Below are 19,249 nucleotides of genomic sequence, written 5' to 3' on the forward strand. Positions count from 1 at the left end.
ACAGGAGAAAATATTTCCTCATTCATCGTGTAATTGAACTCTGAAATTCATTGTCAGAGAATGTAGTGAACGCAGTTAGCTTTGCAGGGTTTAAAAAAAAGGTTTGAATAACTTCCTAAAAGAAAAGCCCATAAGCCATTATGAAGATGGAAGTAGGGAATCCCACTGCTTATTTCTAGGATAAGTAGCATAAAATATGTTTTACTTTTTGGGATCTTGTTGGAAACATGATACTGGGCTTGATGGGCCTACTGTCTGTCCCAGTAATTCAATATTCGGGCAGCCAGCAGCAGCAGCAATGAAGTGAGCCTGCTGTTGCTGGCTTGTCCCAGAAGCTGTCTTTCTGCAGGTCCCACTTATGGAGGAACAGAAAGTCGTTGCAGAGAGGCAGCTTCTGGTGGGGCAGGCCAGCAACAGCAGGCTCACCTCATTGCTGCTGCAAGCTGCCCAAAGATTGAATTATAGTAGCCGGAGAACATAGGTGGGGAGAGTCAGGAACTGGAGAGAGGTTGTGATTGTGAAGCAGCATTGGAGGTCAGGGGAGAGAGAAAGGGCTGGAGAAACAGCATTGGAGGGAGGGAGGGCTGGAGAAGCATTATGGAGAGAGTACTAGAGAAAAGAGCATGGAGAGGGGAGAGACAGAAACAGCAGGAGAGGAAGTTGGAAGGAGAGAGAAAGAAAAAAGCAACCACAGGAGAGGGGGAAGGGAGAGAGAGAAAAACACCCATGGAGGAGGAGGGATAGAGAGAGAGAAGCACTAAAAGGGTACATAGGATGGGAAGGGGGACCAAGTTAATGGGTGAAAGGTAGGGGGGCATTGGACAAAGTGTGGGTGGTGTCAAGTGCCCTCTTTTTTGTCTTCACAAATATGGTAACCCTAAGGGAGGAGCCTTAGGCATAAGGGCCAATAAGAGCATTAGGCCCCTCCCCGGAGCATCCCAGGATGCACAGGGGAGGGGAAGGCTCACCATTTTGAAGAGACGGGACTGCTGGCTGGAGGAAGTAGGCATCCCTCTGGCCAGCCATCATAAACAAAGTAAGGGGGAGGGGGCCATGAGTCGTCGGAGGCATGAGATGGGTAACAGATGGGGTTGAATGGAGGCGGGAGGGAGTGGGTATCTCTCCAGCTTCTGGGAAAGGTATTGTGGGGGGGGCATTGCTTGGCAGCAGGAGGGAGTATGCATCTCTCCCACTGTCAGGTGTAGGTGTTGCTTGGCAGCGGGAGGGAATGGGCATCTCTACCGCTGCTAGGGAGAGCATTGCTTGGCGGCAGGAGGGATTGGGCTTCTCTCCTGCTGCCGGGGGGTGTCGAGGAGTCATTGCTTGATGGTGGGAGGGAGTGCACATCTCTCCAACTGCTGGGGGGGTTGCATGGTGGTGGGAGGGAGTGGGCATTTCTCCCACTGCCAGAGGGAGGTTGCTTCATGGGGGCAAAATTTTCTGATAGGTCTGTGCTCTCAAGCCTTACTTTTTGTCAGTGCATGAGCCAATCAGCGCTCAGGCACTAATTAGCAAGCACGTTAAAGGCACATTTTAGTTTTGAGAATCTGTCCCTTAATATTTTATAGACTCGCATCTGAAAGTCTGATATATCATGGGTGCAGCACAAGAAAAGATGGGGGCACCATGGAGGGCAAGTTGCATAGAATGCAATTATAGCTGCTATAACCCTGACTGCACACAGCAGGCAACCACCTAGGTGAGGGGTAGGACAAGTGGTGGGGCCAAGTGTCCTCTTTTTTGACTTCACAAATATGGTAACTCTAGGATAGGGACTGATAGTGGAGCTGTGGGTAAAGAGTAGAAATAGGATGTGAGGTTAACAGGAATTCAGGAAGAGAGGAAGAAGAGCAGGCAGGGGGGACAAAAGCTGCAGAGAGAAAGGGAAGGAGAGAACTGTGTGGGACTGGGAAAAAGCAGCTTGAGGGAAAGGGAGGTCATGTGGTGATAAAAGGGTGAGACATGGAGGAGGAAGTAATACTACCATGTTTCCCCGAAAATAAGACAGGGTCTTATTTTAATTTGTGCTAAAAAAAAACACACTGGGACTTATTTTCGGGGAAACATGGGTAGTAGTAGCAGCGGAACCTCACCGACCTCCCTCCATGAGCATGACATACCTCGACTACTGATGTGCAGCTGCTTCTGAGTTCCTTCTCATGCAGGCCATTCTTGTCGCAGCTCCGCCGGCTTAAGCCACCCTTGGACGTGGCCACATGCTCGGTCACAGCAGCAAAGCTCTCGCATACCAGGCCTTGGATCACCGGAGCCCGCTGTCCACAGAGGGATCTCCACTGCCCACTGCCGGCGCGCATGCTTTCTGCTCCCTGCCAGTACATGACCAGCGAGTTGGGGGCTACCGTGGTGCTGGCCGAGTAGCCTTTACTGCCGCTGCTTCTTTCTGACATTGAGCTGGGGCTGGCGGCGGTCACTATCGGCCTCTGGCCCTTCATGTACTTGGCCTTGTTTGCAGCCAGTCTCTCCACAGCACTCATCCTCGCCCGAGCTGTACCTTCTAGCTGTCTGCACAGGTAGTCGGGCCCCTGCCACTGTTTTTGGAGGTGGGGTGAAGGAGAGGAAGGGAAAGATGATTGGCAGCACTAGTGTCATGGATCTTAACTAGGGCTTATTTTTGGGGTAGGGCTTATATTAGGACCTTAACCGAAAATCATGGTAGGGCTTATTTTCGGGGTAGGGCTTATTTTCGGGGAAACACGGTAGAAGAAAGTGAGATGAGAGAAGCTGTAGAAATCATGAAGAAACAGATACTGTATATAGAGGAAAAGAAATGATGAAGGAAAACTGGAAAATAATTCTTTAAAGTAGGAACATGAGAACAGAGAGAAAACCACAATCAAGTAGAGACAGAAGACTGAAGCTAAACTACAGACACAAAGGTTGGAAAATTGTTTTAAGTTTTAGTAAAGATTTCTGTGCTAGTTGGACCGGATCAAGGATAGGCAATAGCTATATTTTGTTGTTCTCCTCCAGCCCTTTAGTCACCAGAATTAATATGTTGTTTTAGTGGAAGGACATGGGGAGGAGGAAGGAATTGTGCTAGTGTTCTATGATCACAGAAATACCAAAGAAAAAAGACAATTTAACCATGATTGTATAATGCATTTGGCAATTGAGCAGACTAGATGAACCATTCAGGTAATTATCAGCAGTCATTTACTATATTACTATGTAGTATTTGAAGCCATAGTCTGAAAAATATCTTTAAAATTGCTTTTTTTTTGGCAACTCTGAAATACAGAGACCTATGATTGAGTCTGAAATTGAAAGGGACATAGAGAGTAACACCATCTTTATTTTCACATAACTAACAAGTGATTTCCTTGTTACATCTTATGGGAGACCAGTGTCGGGAGACTAAGTGGGCTCATTATGCTGTATTGCCCCAAAGATATACCATGACAGCAGCAAGAAGAGGTTATAGGTGAGATGGGTGAATTTGGAGGCGTTAAGAGGTACTTGGTTTGATTTTCCTCTTGGCTCAACTGCTAAGCCTTGGCTTTCCATTTTTTGTCAGCATAGCTCTGCTAGAGGCTAGCTTCTGGGATCTTATGACCTTTGTGGCTGTGCAGGGCATCATGAATGATGGGGTACTACTATATTGTCAACAGTATGCATGTGCACAGCTTTAACGCAGCGAGTACGCCGATCATTTCTTTGAGGAGTATTTTATGCCATGTGAGGACCTGCATTGTGCTCTAAAGTGTTTGTGAATTGTTGTTGAATTTATCATCCCCTTGGTGGATGGTTTTGTTTCACATCTACCATAGACCCCTGATGCAGGCGAGTATGCTGAAACATGGCCCGTATCAAGTTGAACAATGAGGCCCTGATTCTCTATAAGACGCCTGGGAGGGGCATCCTATATAGAATCGGGCCTACACTAACCCTGATTCTGTAACCGGCGTCCATGTTACAGACCCGGTTAGAGTAGACGCGGCCGCTACACTAATCACTGCAAGGGATCTCCCTGCCGCGATAAGTATAGCAGCCGCCTGTCCAATCTCTGGCAGGAGGGTGCCCAACCCTTCCTGCCAGAATGCTGCCCCCTGAAACTCCGATGTGCCGGCAGGAGGGTGCCCAACCCCTCCTGCCGGAAAGAGCACCCCTCCTCCGGACCCCCCACACTAATGACCCCCCTAACCTCCACCACAACTAACCTCCCCCCACAACTCACCTCTAAATTGTTGGCCGGCCGGAGGGGTCTTGCTGCTGTCCAGCCAGCAGGCCCACCTCATTGAAATGAGGTGGGCCCGCTCCTTCCAGGCCCATCCCCGCTAAGCTTAAGGCCTGATTGGCCCAGGCTCTTTTTTTGAGGACATCTCCAGGTGCCCGGAGGGACTTCTAAAACTCGGCAGTTCGTATGGATTATGGAAGACCCTAATGTTGGGGCAGCCTGTAGAGAATCTCCGTGCATGCGCAGATGTTGGCATGATGATGTCATACGTATGCGCGTCAACGTCTGCATGCTGCACTGACGCCACGGAGGGGTTGTGTGGGGGCATGGCTGGAGGCAGAACAGGGCGTGGCCATGTCCGGGATTTTAGCTGACAAAATCTGGTAACCCTAATCATACCACCTGTAAACACCAAGTTACATGATCCCCCTTATGCAACTCATAAAGTAAAACATACCTCTGAGTTTTGAACCGCCTGCAATGAAGACCTAGGTGTGCCACACTTCAATAATCTAATCCTCCTAAAATCAATTACAGTACCTTATATCCCAACAAAATAGGCTATAATTTACTCGACAATCTCAATTTGTAATAGGCAATTTAGACGTCCACATTGCAAATAATGTGTAAACTGTTTTGATTGCAACCACAGAAAGGTGGTATATTGAATCCCATCTCCCTTTCTAAAGAAATATTCTCCAATCTAAAATTTGCCAGTGGCTCAGGCCCCCTCCAATATTGTGGCAGCCAATGGCTGGCGGGGGTGCTCAAACCTCTCCAGCCAAAGAGTTTCCATCCAGGACTGCAGCCCATGCTGCCTGAGCAACAGGAAGTCTGTAATGTGTCCTAGCAGGTGATGTAAGCACTTCCTGTGCAAGCTCAGTTCATGTATCTGAACAACTGGGGATTGCTTCAGCCCCGACCCCCAAAGATTGTCACGTGATAGACTGAGGGGGCCCTACCGCAGGATGGGAGGGCTTTGGCCACAGGGGGCAAGGGGGTATATTGGGAGAGGGGTATGTACTGGGGAAGCTTCAAGGAAAATAAGGGATGGAGCAACTCCTGAATTTCTGAATGACTGGGAGCATCAGGTTGCAGCTTTGTGGCCCAATATTCCAGGCCAGGAGCAAAACACTAGCTTTTTGCTGGTATTAGTCAATTTATTTAGTAATGAGGTGATTTGCATCCCACAGTACCTTAAACTGATACATGTTATAATGTGTGTGTGTGTGGGGGGGGGTTATATTCTGATTTTAATGTAAGATTGTAATTCCTGGTTATGGCCAGCTTCTTAATTGGAAACCACGTTGAACTCCTACTGGGTATAATTGTGATCCATAAATATTAATATAATGTAATCTAAGGAAATACATTTTTTACAGATATGATGGTAGATGCATGGAATAGTCTCCCAGCAGATGCGGTGGACAAAAAGACTGTGTTTGAATTCAAGAAAGCATGGCACAGGCACGTGGAATCTCATAGGAAGAGGAGGAAATAGTGGATGCTGCGAATGGGCAGACTGGATGGGCCATTTGGCCTTCATCTTCTGTCATATTTCTATGTTAATACAATACATGCAGTGGCGTAGCGAGGGTGAGAGGCACCTGGGCAGTGGTGCTCCTCCCCCCCTCTTCTCCCTCCTCACACCTCCACACGCTCCTTCCCCAACCCCTTCTGCTGTGCACATGCCGCTTCCCTTCCCCCCGTAGAGTTCTCTGTAGAGTTCCTGCTGCGAGCAACAAGCCCCAACCTGCTGTTGCGCCGGTGTCGGTTCTTCCTCTGACATCACTTCCTAGGCGCAGGTCCAGGAAGTGACATCAGAGGAAGAGCCGACGCTGTTGTGACAGCAGGTTGGGGGTTGCTTCTCGTGCCAGGAATGTTACAGAGTTATGGGGGAAGGGAACTGACGCTCACACATGGCACTGGGGGACGGGGAAGGAGGAGGAAAGGTGCCTGTGCCCTCACCAAGACTGCGCCTGGGGCGTACCGCTCCCCCTTACTATGCCACTGAATGCATGCTATTGTCTTTTAATACACTTTAAAGGGCAAATAATGCACTTTAATAACTACCCATCTAAGGTTTCAAATTTATAATAGGGTACCTAATAGGAGCCGTTTTGATAAAACAACATAGGAGCTACTTTCCTTTATAGAATACTAGACAAACTGGGTATACTCGTATACTAGGGTAGTTTGAAAAGTTTTAGCAAGCTAAACTACATACTTTTCATTGAGGGCTATACACTTAGTCCAGCAAGTTTCCAGTTTTTTTTCGTATCGTCAGAAAAATATGCACAGTGTAAGTTGTGCAGTCTTTAGAGAATAGCCGTTAGGCAGAATCCTGACAATTATGTTTACATGTGCACGTATAGGTCTCGCTTAATGTAATGTAATGTAATTTATTTCTTATATACTGCTACATCCGTTAGGTTCTAAGCGGTTTGAAGAAAATATACATTAAGATTATAAATGAGAAGTAAGAAGGTACTTAAAAAATTCCCTTACTGTCCCGAAGGCTCACAATCTAACTAAAGTACCTGGAAATTAATAAAGAAGAGAAAATAAAGATGGTTGAAAAAAGAAAAATTCTATGTGAATTTATAGGATGGAAATTAAACTGACAGTGAAGAACTGTATGAAAAATACATATGGAATGCAGTTAGAGAGGGTAGGTTACAATCTATTTATGGTATTTGTTTAATTGGACGGTGTTAAGGTGGGTAATTTGGGGGAAGGTTATCTGAAGGTAGGTGAATCTTCTGGAGGTAAAAGAGGAGGGGTTAAGATATTTGGATGAATTTTTTGAAAAGCAGGGTTTTGATTTCTTTTCTGAATGTTTTGAAGTTGTCTGATATTGTCATAAGATTGGAGATGGAATGGTTGATTTTTGCTGCTTGTGTTGCTAGAAGGTTGTCAAACATTTTCTTGCGTTGTGTGCCTTTGAGTGGGGGGAAGGCGAAAGGGTTAACTGTTAAGTGCTAACATATGCACGCTGAGTGCACGCTTAAATGTTTAGAATATATGCTAATGAATTACCCCAAGTGTCCTAATTTACTAAGGCTCTTTTATCATTCTGAGTTAAGGGAGGAGTGGATGCTTAGTAAATTAGGGCCTAAATCAACTGTGATAATTTACCATATAAATTCAGTATTACTTCACCAGGCAAGGAAACCAGCAACATTCCAAGGTGATTCGGTTCAGATCAAACTATTCAAAGTAGAGCACAGAATTGAGGTAATCCTTCTTTGGGAATGATTGTTCCCTGACAGGAAAGGGTGGAGAGAATAGACAAGCAGACAGAATAGCATTCCCACAATTAATCAAAGGAATACAGGTCCCACGCTGTAGGAGCTGCCCATCTTTGCCTGTAAAACCCCTGGCTGCTAGGAGTTTACAACTGTATTGCTTCTGTGGAACAGGGGAGTGCTAATGTAATGATATCCAGCCCACCATACAGAGAAAGAGAGAGAGAGTACAAACGGGGGATAATGGGAGCAGCCAGATGGTACAAAATATGATGTGAGCCCAGTTTCAAGAATTATTCCCAACAGGGCACAGAAGAAGAAACAATCCTGATAAATAACCACCTTTTGCCTTTTGTTTGGGGGGGGGGGAGTTTCATATTAAATTTGTTCTTTTTTTTAATCTTTATTTATTTTCAAATATTAACAGTGCAACACACAGGTATAAGAACATATAACAAGTCAAGAAAAGAACATTCAGCTTACAGATATTCAAAATCAATCATTTTATCCCACCCACCTATCGATTAATCAATAACACAAATGTATATACTCTTTCAATAACTTACACTTATTTAAAATAATACAATAGTGCAATCCCTCCCCCCTCCCTCCCGCCGTGGATGTGTAAGGAAATGACACAGAAATTAAAGACAAAAACCAACTACAGAGAAGTAATAAAAGATGTCAACGGGGCCCAAACCAGTTTAAATACATTACTATGCCCTAGCATTTCAGCATTCATTTTTTCATACCTATAACTAGAGCATAGAATTCGCCCACCAAAAAGTAAAATTGAAGCAAAAATGTATTCATTAAATAATGATACTTCAGTGCTGCAAATTAGCCTAGCAAGTTTGAAACCTGGATATTTTCAAATGTTTTTGACTCCATTGACTATTTTTACCACAAAAGCATCTTACTCTGTATTTTAAGCCTTGCTGCAAGTGTGGGACTTTTTTCTTCCATCTGAATTCTAACTTCCTGAGCTCTGATGGGATTATTCTTGATCTTCAAGAGACATTTGAGAATAGCTAGATCTGAAAACATGGTAGAAAGCCCTTCTAATGGGTACGGTACACTAGAGTGTTCCACAAGCATGCTTTACAAGGTCCAAGCATATAAGGGGTCTGTCAAATATGAAACACAGGACATTGATATGATTTTTTTAAATGTTATAGTAAATTATAAAACTGCTGCTCAAATGTTTGGGCTTTCTCTATGGATTTTTTCTTTTGTTGTGTTGCATTCTTACTCCCTAGCATTGATTTGAATATTTTCTCTACATTTCAAGATCTTTTTTTTTTTTTCTGGTAACAAAAAAGTTGGACTTTGTCAGAAAGTGAATGAGTTTGCTAAACTTGTTGTACTAAGTGGCGAATTCTGTATCGTCGTGGCTGCTCCTTAAAAGAAATGACTAATGTTTGCTTTGGTTTATGGTTTAATGATTTAATTTTATTTAATATACTGCCCTTCTTTGGACAATGACAGAGCATTATTGCAGAAGGTTTCAGTGCACTGTGCTCAGCGAGTGAATTGTATTATGAGTGTGTTAGTTAGGTAGATATGACCAAAATATATGGAGACTTGGTGCCTGGGTATTTCAGCAGTCCATAATGTGCAATAATTATCATAGCCAGAAAGACCAGCAGGGTAGAAACGGACTTAAACCCCAGTACAAATTAAAAGCTCCACACAACCCACTTTCTTTTGCTTTTCCCTTGCACTTTTGGTCTTGTCTCTAGTGCATTTTAGTATCTTCATGCTTCTTTGAAATTAGAGAGTGCCTCTATAATGGCATTGTTCCATTGTATCCACTCCGGTTAACCGCCTGCTTTTTGCTTTACTATTGTAGTAACACAGATCCTCCATCCTCCTAGATTAACCTTCACTTTCCTTCAACTAAGCCTACTCTGTGCTTACATCATGTTTTCTTGAATTCCAGGCCTCCTCCACTGTCCTCCAGCAGCATTTGGGGAGAAATATTTCCTGATCTTACTTTTGAACCTACCCATTTTCATCCTTATGCACAATAAGCCCATTTTTCACACTGCTTGCTCTTTTCAATTCTTTGTGCTTCTGAGGTAATGGAAGATCTCTTATCTGTCGCCCTCTTCTTCTCCCGCTTATACTGTATACATCATTATGTTGCATTTGGGCATGCTCATAGGCCCTCCAGACGTGGCCTAGCCTTGGAAAAGGAGAAGAGACGAGGTTTATGTGGGAGTGGGGCTGGGGTGGAACAGGGCAGGGCCATGTGCCCTCTTTTTTTCTTGAACAAATCTGGTAACTCTAGCTATGGGCACTCCCAATATTTTTTTTATATACTTTATTAAATTTAGAGTTCAAATCTCCATGCTGCAGGGCAGCAAAGGATGGCAAGTTAGAAGTGTTTCTGTATCCCAGTCTGCTCCCACCTCCCTCTATTTCAATTGGCTGGAATATCTGACCAATGACCCACAAGATGAAGAGACTGCTATTTTACAGCCTATTGGCTGGCTGTGTCTAACTGATGGGTTCCAGAGGGAGAAAGGAGCTACTATAACCAAGGTTAGAGGCACTTCCTGCCTACAGCTGCCAAAGGGGAGGTGACTAGCAACAGATAAGACAAGGAAAGAAGACTCAATTTCATAACTTTATTGGCAGGACAATTTTATTTTTTTTTGCCACAATAATTAAATACTAGGAAAGAAATAAAGGGGTTAAGATGGGGTAAAGAGGTTTGAAAGGGGTTACTGGCTGGGAGACAGAGTGCAGCTTTAAAGTGGCAAAAGGCATAAGGTTTCCATATTTGTTAAATCAAAAAAGAGGACACCTGACCCAGTCCCGCCCAATCCGCAGTGCCCAGTCCCACCCCTGCCTCCTGCTAGTCTCACCCTTAAACCACCCCCACCACCAGAACAGCCCCTCTCTCTCTCCAGTCCCCCACCTGGCCACCCTAAAATCAGGTATGTATAGCTCTCTGAGTCTCCCCTATCCCCAGCACCTTCTCCGATGCTGCAGTTTCAAAACTTCGTAAGTTGGCAACGTTAGCAACAGGATCCTGCTGCCGTCGGCCTGCCCCAGAAGCCTTCATTCTATAGCCTGTTTCTGCTAATGCTGCTGGCTGCCCAAAGCTTTGTGAAATTGCAGCACCAGTGGAGGTACTGGGGACAGTGAAAACTCCCGACTCCAGGGTGGGTGCTGGATTGGAGAAAGGGAGTCCAAAACCTGGACAAACTCCCTCCAGTTCAGGAAACCATGCAGACACCAAAACAGTCCTCTAAAGAGGATATATCCGTGTAAATCTGGACGTCTGCTAACCCTAAGAAGGCAGCTGTTAGCAGGGTGATGGGGCCATGCGTTGAGAGTGGAGCTATGGGGAGAGGAATAGGAAGGAGTAAGTGAATTGAAAGGGGTTATAGCTTAGAGGAGAGAATTTTGCTGTGAAAGGCTGGAAGTAACAGAAAGATCAGGTGGAGAGGGACTAGGTAATCAAGACGGGAGCTGTAGAGAGAAGAATAGATGGGGTTATGAAGGGGTATTTTCAAAGTTGTAAATTCCGCTCCTCTCCATACTATTCCAAATCCATATTGTATCTGTTCTTCTTTCTAATTTTCTTGTAAACCGTGCCAAGCTCTACTGTTATAGAGAAGATGCAGTATATAAGCCTAAGATTTAGTTTAGTTTAGTAAAGTGAGTTTAATGGGGTTATTGTCTGGGAAAGGGAATGTTGTTGTAAAGAGCTCGAAGTGTCTGAAGGGAAGAGAGGCTTAGTGATGGGGACAGCAACTGGGAGTGTAGCTGAGTGGAGAAGAAACAGGCTGTGGGAACAAGAGGAACTCAGGGAGAGAACATAGGCTATGATGGGTGAATGGAGCTGTGTGGAGACATGATTTGATTGAGAGGACACAAGATGCAGAGGAAAGAAGAGCTGAAAGAGATGTGAGTGGAATTAGGAAAAGAGGGGCTGAGAGAAAGGTGAAATGAAAGAGGTCATGAACAGAGGGAAGAAACATGAAGGTGACGGATGAGAAGTGGCATGAGGAGGTTACACTAGAAAGAACTGAGATGAGAGACAAGCTATGGAGAATCAAACACATGGAGTAAAGATCAATGAAAGAAATAAGGAGACTAGAAAATAATTCATAAAAGACAAAGAACATGAAGGCAGAGAGGAAGCATTAGACGAACAAGAAAATACAAAACCAGAGGATGTAAGACAAAACTATACACAAAGGTAAAGATTTCTGTCAAGCTGGACTGGGTCAAGGGTAGGGAATAGCTGGTATTTTGCTATTCTCCTCCAGCTCTGTGGTCACCAGGATATACAAGTTATTTTACTGAAGAGACAAGGGGGAATGGGCAGAGGGAGTTTGGGCAGTATAAGATGAAGTGATCTGAAAAGGTTTTGTAATAGAGAGGACCTATAGTCTAGTCTGAAATTGAAAGAGAAATAGAAAGGAACATTATGTTCCTTATTCACAAAAATAAAACAATCATTCTGTCTGAATGTGGATGGTATGGATAGGCCAGGATGGATTGGGAAGAATATGACTGTGGTATAGATAGGCTGTGTGTGGGAGGGAATTGAAATTGGTAGCACTGACAGCTGACAACTCAATTTCAAATGTTTTCCATTGCTGGAATATCATATTGGAACAAGCTTACTGGGCAACTAAGATTATGTGCAGACCACTACAGCTTTAAGAACATGTTGGGAAAACCAAGTTGTTTGTAGACGCATACTTTTGATCTGTCTTTCCTACCATTTGGATATTTTTGTAACATTTTTTTTAATACGTTACTGAAGAATTTGTAGGTTTTGTTTTCACATGCGTTGATATTGTTTTGAAGAATGGTTTGCATTTTTTTATTTTATTTGGAAACTCTTGTGACTCCAGGCGGTATATTAAGTTTTTAAATAAATAAATAAGTAGGATGGAGTAAATTGGTGGGGGATGAGGTGAGGTTGGGGAGGAAGAGAGACAGGTGGGACATTCAATGCTCTTCATTTAGCTATGAATCCTTCCAGTGTGTGTAGTATCTGCTGTGTTCTACATCTAAATATGGCCTGACCAATTGTGCCTATGACCTTTTTCTTTTAGAGACATGGTAATATGTGCAAAGTTGAGCACCCCAATCATTTTGAACAGTTGTCTTCTATGAATGCTCATAAATTGTACATAAACTGTTAAAATTCATTATAGATGCTATGGGATTACTCTTATTTTTTCCATCCAAAGTCAGTCACAGATTTACCCATGCTGAAGTACCATGGAAATTGTGAGGAAATTGAACTCCCATATCTAAAGTGCTATTAAGTTGGCCAATTATGAAGCCAGTATGGATTTAAAATGCCACTGAATGTGACTGACAACTACCTTTAGAAATGCCCAGAGCCATTATTTCAATATTGAGGCAAGCACACATAGAGGCAGAATGCATTCAATTTAGTAAACTTCCTGAATTGTCCAAATATCAAAAGACTAATGTCTGCGTCCTGCAGGAATTTATTTCTGTGGCGTAACTTTTTATTGTGTAGCAGAATAAAGGCTGAAGAAATTAGTTCAGATTTGTACTCGCTGCAATACTGCCTTCGGGCTTTCTACTACTATTTATCATTTCTATAGCGCTGAAAGGCGTACGCAGCGTTGTACATTTAACATGTAATAGATGGTCCCTGCTCAGAAAAGCTTACAATCTAATTTGGACAGACAGGACATATCTTTCCACATCTTGGATTGATTTTTTTTCTGAGGGTGGAATTGGAAATGGGGGTGTGCGTTTTTCTTTCATTTTGCAGTGTACTAACACATTGCAACTGCCATAAGCTGTTGGCATAAGCTTATGGCAGTTGCAATGTGTTAGTACTTTAAATAAGTACCCGGAGCAATGAAAGAGCAACAGCAGTGCCATCCTGCATTCAGATAAGTTATCTATCTTTTCCTTGAATGTTATTAGCAGGTGGCAGAGACAGTGAACTTACTGTGATAGTCTCTATTATAACGGACTCCGTGACTTTTCACTAGAGTTTGGTTATAGGTCTGAGCGTTCACTTAGAAATCTAGAGTCACTGTGTGACCATAAAAGTATTTGGTTGTTTATTTATGTGAAAATAAGGTGACTATTTTTTGAATTCTAATGTAAAACCTTTTTTTGGGAAAATACTATTTAGCTTATCCCAACAAATGGAGACTAGTAAAACAGGAGTGAATTGTCATGGAAATTTTGTTTATCGAAATCCAAGTTGGTTTCAAAATAAATTCCTAGACTCTGAACCACTTGAGTAACCTTTTAGTGCTACACCCTAGATTGATAAAAGAAAACAACAACTTTGATTGGACCAGATACTCTGATTTCACAGAGTTAAAGTTTCAGACAGTATCACCAAAAACACTGAACCAATGGCTATAGACAAATTCTCTTCCACCAATTTCCTAATTTTCTTTATCTAAGTGGATACTCACTTTCTCCTTCATAATAAGGGTGAGGGGGTTCCAAGGCCACATTAAAAATGAGGAAGTACAAAGGGCGCCCCTGAATAAATGAAGCAGACTTGAATTCTCACCATGGGATTTCAGTACAATAATTTAAGCACTTGGATAAAGTCTGGACTAAACCCAAAGCCTTCCATCTTATGGAATAGACATGCCCATTCCACGTGATCAAAATCGGCCTTTTCCCGCCACAGACAAATCCTATTATTTGCAATGAAAGACTAATGACGGTTGGCCTAAATAGATAGTTTCATGTTTCAAGTTTATTGTATTGGATATACCGCCTAAGTACCAAGGCGTGAAAGACAAAAGCACGCGCCGACAATTGAGTGCAGCGCGCACCGCCGCATCGCTCTAAATTACAGTTTTTAGGGGCTCCGACGGGGGGTTTTGTTCGGGAAACCCCCAGTTTACTTAATAGACATCGCGCCGGCATTGTGGGGGGTTTGAGTGGTTGTAACCCTCCACATTTTACTGTAAACTGAACTTTTTCCCTAAAAACAGGGAAAAAGTGAAGTTTTCAGTAAAATGTGGGGGGTTACAACCCCCCACAACGCGGCGCGATGTCTATTACGTAAAGTGGGGGGGTTCCCCCCCCACACACCCCCATCGGAGCGCTAAAAACAGTAATTTAGAGCGGCGCGGCGGCATGCGCTGCGCTCAATTGTCTGAGCGCGCCTTTATCCAGGCGCGCTTTTGACCTGACACCATCAAAATCTTTATCTGCATCTAATGATTCTGCCATATTAAATCTAGATTCCCTGCCTGTGACAGTATGTTGCAAAACACTAGCACTGTTGGGGGTCCCGCAGCCGGCCATAGATTTGTCTTGGTCTTTGTACCTAATCTTTATTTGCATTTTCATAGCCAGTATTTCTGTGTACATTTTTACAATCTGGATTTGAGTGAGAACGGATAGATATCCAGATAGGCAGGCTATATGTGCTTTTCTGAATATGCTGAATGTGGATGCGAATGCAAGTTATCAAAGTAATATCAAACTATGTTGCCAAATCCTATGAAATAAAGCACTGCCTCTATCACAAGCAGTAATAGCAGTATACCTGAAAGTGCTGTTAGTAGTAGCATAAACATTTCCTCTGCAGTCAAATCCAACAATCCAGGTGTTTTTTTTTCATATACCTTTTATATGCTTTCTGTGAGTGGCACAAGTTTTAAAATAAATTATTGCAGAAATGTAGCTCATCTGCTCAAGGAAATTGTATTAATGACTTGAAAATAGTACATACAGTATTCCTGTGGGGTCAATTTGGTGTCTGAGAACTTGAAAAGAATGTCTGATGAAAACACTGGTTAAAACACTCAAGCTGTACATGGCAGAAACAAGAGAACAAAAAAAAAAAAAAGAATGGCTGCTCAGAGACATTGAAGTGCATAACACACATGGATTAATTGTATCTGAAAAGCCGTGCTCAAGCCGTTGCTTTGTTACCTTTAAATTATAATGTTCTAATCATCATAGTTCTTTCAAAATCCAGAAAAAAAATGACAAACCTACTTTCAAAGATGCAAGTAGGGAGTACAGTTTGGCCTTTTCCCACCACAGACAAATCCTATTATTTGCAATGGAAGACTAATGACGGTTGGCCTAAATAGATAGTTTCATGTTTCAAGTTTATTGTATTGGATATACCGCCTAAGTACCAAGGCGGTTTACATAAAATTGAAAGCATTTGTACAAATGCTTCAAAGATAATAACATAATATAAAAATAAAAAGGACATACTAAAGCAGTGTATCGCAATGTGTGTGTCGCGGCACACCAGTGTGTCTCCTGAGATTTCTGGTGTGCCGTGACACACTGGCGAGGAGGAGAGTCATCCACGCCGGCGAGAAGCACGTTCTGTAGGAAGTCAGCCGGCATGGACGACTCTCCTCCTTTCCGGCGTCTCTCCTCTTCTCTCTGCACCTCATGGATCCCTGTAACGGCAGGGTCACAGCAAGACGGGCCTCTGCGCATGCGCGGACATTGATGCAATGACATCATGCATGCGTATGATGTCATCATGTCAACTTCTGGATGCCTTCCAGCCGGGGCACTGCATTTAGTGTGCTGCCGGCCGGAATAGTTTGTGGGACACTGTACTAAAGGGTAAAGGATGGATGCATAAGGAAGAACAGTAAGAGGATACATCATTTAAATTTTTGGAGGGGGAAGGACAAGGGTAGGAAAGGAACTAGAAGGGGCAGAAGGTTTAGCAAGAGGCCTGCTGCCATAGTTAATCATGGGCTGAAAACATATTTTAATAATGAATGCGTCTTGGAACAGAAAAGTTTTTAGGCCTGATTTGAATTTAGGCAAATATTTGAGATTCAATTATGTATGTTTGTTTATTTATTGAGATTTATTAACTGCCTTTATGAAGAGATTAATCCAAGGCATAATTCAACATAAAACGTACAATTTTGTTAGCAGCATAACAGTAGTAAAAAGACCAAATATAAACATAAACACAATGAATTAAACCAGTGGTCTCAAACTCGCAGCCCAGGGGCCATATGCTGCCCGCCAGGTCCTATTTTGAGGCCCTCAGTATGTTTATCATAATCACAAAAGTAAAATAAAACCGTTTCTTGATCATACGTCTCTTTAGGTATAAATGACAATATTATTATTAAGACTTAGCCATAAACACGAGTTTTACCTCATGCAAAGTTTTAATTTCTTTAATAAGACATTAACTATTTTTTTCTGAGGCCCTCCAAGTACCTACAAATCCAAAATGTGGCCCTGCAGAGGGTTTGAGCTTGAGACCACTGAGTTAAACTCAGTAAATTGAAACTTAATAATAGTACTGCCATGAAACAGTTTCAAAAATGAGCTTAACAGCACAGTGTGACTGAAGCCTGAAAAGGTATGTCTGCAGATGGGAAAACTTACATGGCACTGTTTCCCATAGAGCTCAACCTTCAGTCTTTAGATATTGACTTGGTTTTAGTGAACAGGTAAGTATTGTTATCTTTTTATAATGGAATTACTGTTTACAGTGGGGCTTCTGAAAGGATTAATACAATAATGACTTGAAACTGATATGAGGAACTTATCTTGCACAATTAAAGATGGTCTCATTTACCGGTGCAGAATAGCAAAGATGTGTTTCTAAGACTTCTCTCCCTTTTTTAATTCACAGGATTACCTTGATTGTATCACAGACCAATCCAGGCTTTCTCTAGGGGTAGAAGAACGATCAGCCCTGTTTGGAAACATACGTGATATCTACCTTTTCAATAGGTGAGTTAGTATGTGATGATTGACAGATGAGATACTGAAAACCATTCTTTTCGCTTGGACTTTTGCTAGAGCTTTTTCTCAGGTTGTGTGGCGTTAGGAGAGTGCCTTGATGGTGATCCCAGGCCTGTTTACTGTTTCCCTGATAAAAGGGCTCTGCACATCCTCTCCCACAGCTATCCTATGAAAGAGGAAGTGTCAGATGCTTTTCAGTGTGTTTATGTTTTCCCCGGTAGAAATGTTTCCTGTTTTTTGTTTGAGCTCTGGAGACATCTGTGTGGATTTTCTCTGACTAGGGGGCCGATACAGAAGAACTTGCTATAGAGCCATGTGCGCCTTCTGGCTTGAGCGTAATATTACAGCATGCGAGAAGCCAATTACATGCAAATTTTGTGTATGGGAAAAACCTGCAACAAATTTATTTGTTTAAAAAAATGTACTGTATATTCCACTCTATCCTACAACTCTATCCTACAACAATATAACATACAAAATAAAGCATTAAAAAAATCAAATACAATACATACTCCATTCTGATACCATTATTAAAATTCAGGTCAAACTTCAGTGCATCAGCATCTTTCAAGATACCGTATTTTTCGCTCTATGAGATGTACTTTTTTCCCCCAAAAAAGTGGGTGGAAATAAGGGTGCATCATATGGAACGAATAATAACTATTCCCCCCCCCCCTCACCTTAATTTCTCTGGCAATACAGGCAGTCCAGTGCTGTAGGGCAGGAGCTTTCAGCCTTCTGCCCTTCCTTCCGGCTTTCTCCCCAGGCAGTGGCAGAGTCGGAGCGGTAAGAAGGCAGGCGTGAGTTTGCTTCCTGCCTTGCCGCTCCTTGAATGACAGTCCAGCGCTGTAGAGCAGGAGCTTTCAGCCTCCTGCCCTTCTCTCCTGCTTTCTCCCCCCGAGCGGCAGCAGCAGAACGGCAAGCAGGCAGGTGCAAGTTTTTTGCTTCCTGCCTTGTCCCGCACCGCTTTGTGAATGGCTGCCTCAGTTCTCACGAGAACTGGGAGAGCCATTCACAGAGTGGTGTGGGACAAGGCAGGAAGTGAAAAACTCGCACCTGCCTGCTTGCCGCTCTGCTGCTGCCGGTGTCACTCAGGGTAAGAAAGCAGGAGAGAAGGGCAGGAGGCTGAATGCTTCTGCCCTACAGTGCTGGATTGCCATTCACGTAGCAGCAAGAGGTAGGGGCCCTGGCTGCTTGCCTGTCATTAGGCTGCTAGGCCTGCCTGACTGCCATTAGGCCTGCCTGCCCTGTCCCATGTCCCGGCTTGCCCTGTCCCAGCCTGCTCTGTGCCCTGTTCCGGCCTAGCACTAGACCACCAGAGGGGGGATGGGGTACAAAGCCTGGAAGGGAGGAGGACAGGGTGCAGAGCCTGGGCAGGAAGTGTGGGGTTGGGTGCAGAGCCTGGCAGGGAGAATTTAGTTCAGAATGTTTTTTTTTTCTTGTTTTCCTCCTCTAAATCTTGGGTACGTCTTATGGTCAGGTGCGTCTTATGGAGTGAAAAATATGGTATATCTCTAAACAGCAGAAAAAGCTTGAGTAGGAAATTATGCTTTCAAATGTTTACAAAATTGTGGGAGTGAGGTAATAACTTCGTACATTATATGTTGCACCCTCAACATAAAAAAAAAATTGGAGGAATTGTATTCAGTTAATCTGATATAGTGAAAAGATCAAGTAATTTTTGTGCAGAATGGTGAACAAGACTAAGAATGTTATAATGCCTCTGAATTTTTCAATGGTGCGACCTCACCTTGAGTATTGCAGCACTAGAAAAGTTTAAAAGAAGAGCGACCAAGATGATAAAGGGGATAGGATTCCTCTCGTATGAGGAAAGACTAAAGAGGTTAGGGCTCTTCAACTTGAAAAAGAGACGGCTGAGTGGGGATATGATTGAAGTCTACAAAATCCTGTGTGGTGTAGAACGGATACAAGTGGATTGATTTTTTTACTGCATCAAAATTTATAAAGACTAGGGGACATGCAATGAAGTTACAGAGTAATACTTTTAAACCAATAGGAGGAAATATTTTTTCACTCTGAGAATAGTTAAGCTCTGGAATGTGTT

At 43.1% G+C, this 19,249-nt stretch overlaps 1 protein-coding gene across 10 annotated transcripts in view; it reads left to right on the top strand.

Moving 5' to 3' along the window:
• PLEKHG1 (pleckstrin homology and RhoGEF domain containing G1) overlaps positions 1-19,249 on the top strand; it is a 298,003-nt gene that overhangs the window by 185,354 nt on the left and 93,400 nt on the right. For all 10 annotated transcript variants that reach the window (XM_033937870.1, XM_033937872.1, XM_033937873.1 and 7 more), the window contains one exon: positions 17,072-17,172. In XM_033937870.1, coding sequence (XP_033793761.1) covers positions 17,072-17,172 — 101 coding nt within the window. The remainder of the gene's footprint in view (positions 1-17,071; positions 17,173-19,249) is intronic.

This window comes from Geotrypetes seraphini, chromosome 3 (assembly GCF_902459505.1).
Source record: "Geotrypetes seraphini chromosome 3, aGeoSer1.1, whole genome shotgun sequence".
Taxonomy (NCBI): domain Eukaryota; kingdom Metazoa; phylum Chordata; class Amphibia; order Gymnophiona; family Dermophiidae; genus Geotrypetes; species Geotrypetes seraphini.